The sequence below is a fragment of the Lepisosteus oculatus genome, chromosome 6 (assembly GCF_040954835.1).
Source record: "Lepisosteus oculatus isolate fLepOcu1 chromosome 6, fLepOcu1.hap2, whole genome shotgun sequence".
NCBI lineage: Eukaryota > Metazoa > Chordata > Actinopteri > Semionotiformes > Lepisosteidae > Lepisosteus > Lepisosteus oculatus.
In genome coordinates this window covers 31992374-32001193 of record NC_090701.1, presented here as the reverse complement: position 1 = coordinate 32001193, position 8820 = coordinate 31992374, and the positions used below count along the sequence as shown (strand labels likewise).

The window sequence follows — 8820 nt, the reverse complement described above, 5'->3', positions numbered from 1 at the left end:
GTCCCTATGCTCTGGAAGACATCATGCCTGGTCCTGGTACCAAAGAAAGGGCACCCCTCTGTCCTCAATGACTACAGACCAGTTGCACTGACTTCTCACGTAATAAAGACACTGGAGAGGTTGGTCCCATCCCACCTGAGATCCCTGGTCAGCTCATCACTGGACACACTTTAGTTTGCCTACCAGCCCAGTGTTGGTGTGGAAGATGTGATCATCTACATGCAGCAAAGGGCCTACTCACAACTGGACAAGGCTAGCAACACTGTGAGGATTACAGTTTTCGACTTCTCCAGTGCCTTCAATACTATCCAGCCCTTACTGCTAAGGAGGAAGCTGGAGCAGATGCAAGTCGGTGCATCCATGATCTCATGGACCACTGACTATCTGACAGGCAGACCACAGTCTGTGAGACTTCAGAACTGTGTGTCTGAACAGGTAGTGAGTAACACAGGGGCTCCTCAGGGGACAGTTCTTTCTCTGTTCCTCTTCACCCTCTATACTATGGACTTTAAATACAACTCAAAGTCATGCCACCTCCAGAAGTTCTCTGACGATTCTGAAATTGTGGGATCTATCGAGGGTGGGCAGGAGGAAGAGTATAGAGGACTGGTCAGCAGCTTTGTGGAGTGGTGTGGGGAGAACCACCTGCTATTAAATGTAGCAAAGACGAAGAAGCTGGTGATAGATTTCAGGAGGAAAAAGGTCCAACCTACTCCGGTCTACATCCATGAGAGTGGCGTGGAGATAGTGGACTCATACAAGTACCTGGGAGTGCACATCGATGATAGACTGGAATGATCTAAGAACACCCAAGCCATTTACAAGAAGGGTCAGAGCTGACTTTACTTCTTGAGGAGGCTCAGGTCCTTCAATGTATGTAGTAAGATGCTACATATGTTCTATCAGTTGGTTGTGGCTAGCACCATTTTCTATGCGGTAGTATGCTGGGGCTCTGGGATTAGAGCAAGGGATTCATCAAGGTTGAACAAGCTCATCAGAAGAGCAGAAGAGCTCTGTCATTGGGTCTGACCTGGACCGCCTGGAGGCAGTGGCCGAGAGTAGAATGGTGTCCAAACTAGAGGCCATCATGGACAATGTCTCCCAACCCCTCTATGACATGCTTGTGAAAATGAAGAGCACGTTCAGCAATAGGCTGATCCAACCACGATGAGACAGGGAGAGCAACAGGAAGTCATTCTTGCTTCTGCCAAAAGACTACAATGCATCCACCTTGTGTCTGGGCAGGGGCAACATTGGCATTGACTGTTTTTGGACTAAACAGTAAAACTCTTTGCTACATTTGGCTTTCCCTTCTACAACCATAGTTGTGTAATATATGCCAGGGACCTGTTCAATACACTTATATGTATATTAATATTGTGCAATTAAATGTTTTGTGTACTGTCCTGGTTTGTTCTTAAATATTCTGGACTGTCAGTAACTCTTCCTTAATGCACTTCTCACTGACTGTATTGGTTGTATTGTATGTATTATGTAATTTCATTACACTATGCCGTGTTGTGCATTTTCTAGTATCTAGTATCTATCTAAATTACATTTGATAACTCAAATCCACTTGTATTATCGGAGATACTTGAACAGTGATGTATACTGACCAGGGATGGACCTCCCAAATCTTTGCTTTCAGAGTATAATGGTGTTTGCTAAAGCATCTAATCCTCAGGACCTATAAGCCAAATTATTTTACTCAGAAGACTTGGAGCTCCTGCCATTCAAAGCAGACACTGTTTTTGCTTAAAGTAACCATTGACTTGCTAAGCATTCACCACTTATGTGCTAAAGGATACTATGTGATTTGAATGTACCTTGGTGGAGTGCTCCATACCACAGATGACTTGCAAATTTACTAAATATGCAAAGCAAGACTGTAGCTCTCCAGAACAATTTGTAGATATCACAGAATGGAAAAAAGGACAGTTCTCCAAGGAAGTCTAAAATGTTCTCATTGGAGACAGGCATCTATAACTCAGGGTCATAACCTTTATCACAATGTTGAGTCTTAAATCAAATGACTTTATTGCAGGAAGGCCTTGAACGATTTAACCTATCAGTGCAATACAGTATAATTGTACCTTGTTCAATACACTTTGCTCAACAGTTAAGGATTATATTTTGCTAGTGTAATTTAAAGATCATTTGTGATAGTTTACTGCAGTAGTCTCACTAACATGAGTCATTCATTCATGCATAAGAATATGTCAATAATGTTTTGAGGACCCCGATGTATAATTTCCCTGAGCTTAAAACTCTTATATAAATGCTTTATGATAACTACATTTTTGCACAAAGCTAAATTTTAGCAAATTACACAATACACAATTAAAGAAAAACACAGTCAAGAAAAAACTATGCAAAAGATAAATCAATACAAAAAAAAGGTTTTCTGAAAAAAATACATTTTATTTCAAAGCAATGTTGTCCTCGATTTATTTTTAGATGATGTTTCAGAACTTTGGGGTATAGCAAATGAACCTCTGTGGGAATACACAGGGATCAAGAATGGGTCAAAGGTTGTGTGGAGGGGAAAACAATGATAATATCAGATAGATAATAGTATCAGATAGATAATGGGGAGCCAACCCATGTAGCCTTGATTTTATGCAGGTTGCCTTTTTTTATAAGAACAGGAAATATGCAAAAAACACATAAAGCTCAATATACATAGATTTTCATTATATAGTATAGTACAAAACTGTCATATGTTGTTGCAATAAAGTACATCAGATTCCTTTTTATACAGTACCATCTCATGAAGTACCATATTTTTTTTTATTTGACCATGGCATGGATATAACAGACCACAACTGTGAACAATGCTCTTGCTTTCATAAAGAACAAAAGGACTTCTACACATATTTACAAAAGTACAAATGATGGGTAAAGGTAAAGGTACAAGGTACTTCACAATTCATGCACGCTGATGCTGCTTCCCACTCAAACTTACAAAACTACACTTTTTATATTGTTTAATTGGCTTCATTTAGTGAAATTTTGTGCAATGTTATACTTTCGAGGATTACAGCCATAAGCATTATGGAAAATGAAATATCATAGAGCAAGTAACTTTACTTAATCTTTACTTTAAGTAAAACAATGATATGCCACTATAATAAACGAGTTGATATTCCACTCAAAATACAATTTCTATTATCTTGTTAGCACAGTATTTCACATTTTGTAATCTCCTCAGGGCTGTGTTATCTGATTCTGTCACAACATTCCACTGAAAAGAGGCTGTACTAGAAAACACATTTCACCCTGTCTTTCAACATATTTAGTGTCCAGAGATAAAACTAGGAAATTGTTAGCTGATAAACTGCAAAGGACTGATGTCTTGAAGACCACTGGAAGAAACAAAGACGTTATAGTAAAAAAAAACTTTCTTTTATGATATAAAAGCTTTCTGGATTTTTGACATACCATTTGTGTTATTCTTTCTATCTTTCTTGAAAATTAATAAAGTGCCTTGCAAACATATTCGGATCTTAGCACAGTTTTCATATTTTGTTGCTTTAAAACTTTGATACTTTTAAAAGAATTTGATGGTACAAGTAGGGTCTTTGATTAAAGCCTCTTACTGGAGTGCAAAATAGACACGATGATTAGTATTCTGGAAATTACATTCTACAGGTCCAAAGAGCTTTTGTGCTGCTTTCATTTCAGAGTTTTAGTGCCTTACTTCTTCAGGGGTTTGACGTCACTCACCCCCTTTAATGGCTCAGGAGACTCAAACTGGTCCCATTTGTTGGTACAATGCTACAATACTACTTTCGGGACCAGAACAGTCACTGGCACTAACAGAGCACTAAACGAATGCAGTGGGTTTTAAAGTTTGTGCAGTTTGTAGTTTTGTAAGGGAGGCAACTTCACATAACTTATCATGGAATTTTATTAGCCAGGTGTAGAATGGATGGAGTCTACTAGTGTGCCACTACACTCCTGGAATACAGGAAAAGAGTAGGTTTTTAGTATGGACAGCAGTGTGTTTAGATAGCGAAGGAGTAGTAATTTGGCTCTTGTGCTTTTTCATCAGGAACCAGCCTTGTAGTCACAGTATCGGAGTCAGTATTGGTTTCATAATGTTAACAAAATACTGCAAGGATTTTATGTATGGACTTGTTTGGTAAATAGAAGAAATATCCAGAGGGAATGGTTGATGATTCAGTTAATCTTGGAATTAGTATTAATCTAGTGTTGATTAAAATAGAGGTGAGGAAACGAGGTGTAAAGACTTAAGCTAAGTCATATGCACTAGGAAATCGTGGAAAAGATGGGGACAAATATTTTCCAGTTAAACAGATCACTGACCAAAAATGGTTGAGCCAAATTTAGCATGCCAGGGTATCCCAGAGTAGGAAAAGAACAAGTATCATCAATGGAAAGATATGGAGTCCTTAAGAGGAATTTACCTGCTTTGGCCTTCCTGATCATTTTACTAAGGATAGAAAAGATGATCTACATGAGAAGAAAGGGAAAGGGGTTGTAATATAAATTCCTCTGATGAAGAAACTGATCTTGGGACTGCATAGCTCTTTATGAAAGGGGACCACCCTTCAAGGAACTTGTGTCCAGTTTAGTTTATTTGTCATATGCACAAGTGCAATGAAATGCTTATTTGCTTGTATGCTCCGATACAAAGACATTAAGGAATCACCAAAAACATAGAACAGAAGCAGCAGCAATAACAAGTTAAATAATGTGCAACTTAAAGTAAGAGAAGCAGTGTGAGAAGAGAAAAAAAACATCAGTGTGAGTCAGTGGTAGGGGAGTTCAGTAATCTGACAGGTTGTGTGAAGAAACTGTCTCTGAATTTGGAGGTTCGTGCTTTTATGCTCCTATAACACTTACCAGAGGGAAGGGGAGATAAAGTAAGAAACCGAGATGATTGTTATATTTAACAATACTTTTAGCCTTCATGAGACAGCGAGCTGTAAAAATATCCATAATGCAGGGGAGCTACAGTATACTCCAGTAATAGACTGGGCTGACCTGCTCACCCCCTATAATGCCTACCAGTCAGACAATGAGCTGCTACCAAACCACACTGTAATACCACACGTGAGCACACTTTCTATAGCACACCTGTAAAATGTAGTAAGGATAGCTGAAGATAGACTAAATTTTTTCAACTGCCTGTGGAAATAAAGGCGCTGTTGGGCCTCTTTGTAGCTCCAGTTACATGCCGGGACCTTTGCCAGACAGAGGGGTTCCAAAACAGAGACAGACAACATCCAAATCTGCATGTGTAATCTAGCCACATGCAAACACAGATACAAATCCGGCTTGTGAATTGGCATTTAACACAAAGAAAAATGAGTTATGATAACAAAGAGTTTGAAGTCAACCATAAGAAGCGGAAGGCAGACAGACTGTCCTGGAGATCAGGCTGTTCCTGCATACTTAGCCACTAAGTATCTCACAATCTAAATACTTAGAAAGAGACTGGTTACGCAATCTTTGTGAAGCCAACGTATCTTGGGAAAAATATTTTCTAGTTTTAGTGAAATTATCAGGAATTTCAGTCATGGTTTACTGGTTTTACTGAATGAAATATAAACTTAACAACTACAAGGCAATGTTTTCAAAAAACCTTTGGATGGGATGTAAGATAATTAACAGTGTTAGTGATATTATCAGGAACTTCAATAAAATTTGTTTATGCAATGATCTCTGCCTCAGGATATATTAATCAGGAGGAGGAGCAAGAATTTTCATTTTATATTCTGAGCAAGTGGTGCTTTTACTCATTGCAGTTCTGTGACACAGTCTGGCAAAATGAGCTTTTTACTCTCGGTTCTTCTTTCATTGCTGGTTTCTATTCTCGGTGGACTTTATCTCCTCGGCGCATTTCGCAGAAGACGCCCTGGAGAACCCCCACTAGACCGAGGTCTCATACCTTGGTTTGGTCATGTCCTAGACTTCCGCAGGGACACAGTTAAGTTCCTTCAGAAAATGAATGAAAAGCATGGAGATATGTTCACAGTGCAGATATCCGGCCTCTATTTCCATTTCCTAATGGATCCACTGTCTTTCGGAGCAGTGGTAAAGGAGGCACGAACAAAGTTGGATTTTACCAGGTTTTCGCAACAAATGGTGATAAGGAGCTTTGGTTACCATCCCATAGAAGAAGACCACAAACTTCTGCAAGCTTCTAGCAACAAGTATCTGACGGGGGACGGTTTGGTAGTCATGACCCAGGCCATGACGAGCAACCTTCAGAACCTGATGCTACACAGTGTGGGTACAGAAAAAGATGAGAATGAGTGGAAAGAAGATACACTTTTTAACTTTAGCTACAATATTGTGTTCAGGGCTGGTTACCTTTCCCTTTTTGGGAATGAAACAGTGAAGTCTGCAGGCAGCTTGGAAAAAGCAAAGGAGAAAGACCGCATTCAATCTGATGAACTGTTTTATGAGTTCAGAAAATTTGACAAACTGTTCCCTAGGTTGGCATATGGAGTGTTGCCACCAAAAGAGAAAATGGAAGCAGAAAGATTAAAACGGTTGTTCAGTAGCATTTTGTCTGTACAGAATGTGAATCAAAAGGAAAATATTAGTGGCTGGATTTCAGTACAGCAGCAAGAGAGAGCTGCAAATGGAATGAAAGAGTCCATGCAGGACAGATATATGTTTTTGCTGCTCTGGGCTTCTCAAGGCAACACCGGCCCTTCTGCTTTCTGGCTGCTTCTGTTCCTCATAAAGCATCCTGACGCAATGAAGGCAATCCGAAAGGAAGTGGAAGAGGTCTTGAAGGAAACAGGACAAGAGGTAAAACGTGGGGGGCCGCTTATCAATCTCACAAGAGACATGCTTCTGAAGACCCCTGTGTTGGACAGTGCAGTGGAGGAGTCCCTCCGTCTCAAAGCTGCTAATAACATTGCCAGAGGTGTTCGGCAGGATATGACCCTCAAGCTGGCCGACGGTAGAGAATACAACCTCCGAGAAGGGGACATAGTTGCACTGTTTCCACATGCTGCTATTCAGATGGACCCTTCTATTCACCCTGACCCACAGACCTTTAAATATGATCGATTCCTCACACCAGAAGGTACCAAAAAGACAGACTTTTATAAGAATGGTAAGAAGGTGAAATATTATAATATGCCCTGGGGTGCTGGGGTGTCAATGTGTCCAGGCCGTTTCTTTGCAACAAATGAGCTCAAGCAGTTTGTCTTTTTAATGTTAGCATACTTTGATTTTGAGCTCAAGAACCCAGAAGAAGAAATCCCTTCCATCGATCCCACACGTTGGGGGTTTGGAACCATACATCCAACCAGGGATGTTCAGTTTAAATACAGGTTAAGATTTTGAATCAAGTTCAGGATGAGTTTGTGACTGTTATGTGAGTATTTTGTTCCTGTTTATTCTCATGCAGGTTCAGAATAACTCTTACAAATAACAGTGAAATCTGTTAAAACAAAATATCTGAAAATTCAGTGCCTAAATCTCCTTTTTATATATTAAGTGTCTATATAGATATACAAATTATAAGCATAGCTGAAATTAAGTAGTATTAATCTATTCTTATGATATTCATTGCTTTGAGTTTCTAAAAAGTGCTAATCAATTGAATTATATAACTTTACAGAGCTCACTTTCCCAATTACAACATTTATGAGTTGTGCATTAAAAGTTAAAAGTGCATTAAAAGTTAATTTACTTAAAATAAACACATACTAGAAAGTAAAAGAAAAAAAAATGTTATTCTCCAGCACATATAATAAAATAATTCACCAATTTAGCTCCTTAATGAACACAAATGGTCTCAAAACAAAGCAGTGGAAGAGATATTCAGTCTTTATTTAAGAGAAAAAATATATTCTACAATGGAAAGCTGTGGAATATCTATTAATTCAGCAAGACATGTGGTTGTGTAATTTGAATAAGTCACTTTTCTCAAGGGTAAAATGGCAGTACTCTACACTGTCCTCACACATTTTCTAGAATCCTGCATTGAAGAAACATCTGGTTCTCATCAGCTTCAAAGTGCTCATTCAATCCCATAAATGTCTTCAGGTTTCTATGGCGACATCACCATACATGCATCCTGTTTATTTTTTGCATGTATTGGCCTACATTGTTTCCCCGTAATGCAGGAGAAATTGTTCTTTACATATCTGCTATAGTTGTAATTTATTTAAAATACATTAGGGTTTCTAAAGAAATGATATTATTCATTTTTAATTTATTTTTATTTTAATCAACTTTTGTATCTCAATGGGCAGAAAGGGTATTTTTCAAGCTGTAAGTAAAACATAACATTGTTGATGAAAGAGTTTCTGCTATTCTCAACAATAACTTTATTATATGGGATTTCTTTGATTGTGGAATCTGTATCTTGTATCTGATATTATTAAAAAGAAACAAGGAGTTTGTGCTATCTAAATAAATGCACTGTAATTCTGGAATCTGTCTGGATTATGAACAACACTTACAAGTGACTCAACATTGCCATTTACACTGCAAACTTTGAAATTCTGGTAGCCCTATGATCTGTATGGTAATGATGTTTATTTATCTGAATTCTTTATGGACATAAATTAATCTGTATACTATACCGTTATTTACATTTGTTTACAGTAAGTTCGTACTGAACAACCTATTTTCACATTATGCAAGACTGTTCTGAAATTTGCGATACTGCATATTAAGCACATATATGGTAAAAATATTTATCAGTAGTACAAATATGATGAATAAGATAAAGGATTTTAAAATAATGTGATGGGTCTTACAGCAATCAACGTATATTGTTAACAAAGAAGTTATTAACACAGACTACAATCCTTATTCCCTACG

At 38.1% G+C, this 8820-nt stretch overlaps 1 protein-coding gene across 1 annotated transcript; it reads left to right on the top strand.

The window, feature by feature from the left end:
* The first annotated feature begins 5762 nt into the window (after nucleotides 1–5762).
* On the top strand, nucleotides 5763–8429 carry LOC102682983 (5-beta-cholestane-3-alpha,7-alpha-diol 12-alpha-hydroxylase-like). The gene has a single exon (XM_006634188.3). The coding sequence runs from the start codon at nucleotides 5797–5799 to the stop codon at nucleotides 7330–7332; it is 1536 nt and encodes a 511-aa protein (XP_006634251.1). The 5' UTR covers nucleotides 5763–5796; the 3' UTR covers nucleotides 7333–8429.
* The last annotated feature ends 391 nt before the right edge of the window (nucleotides 8430–8820 follow it).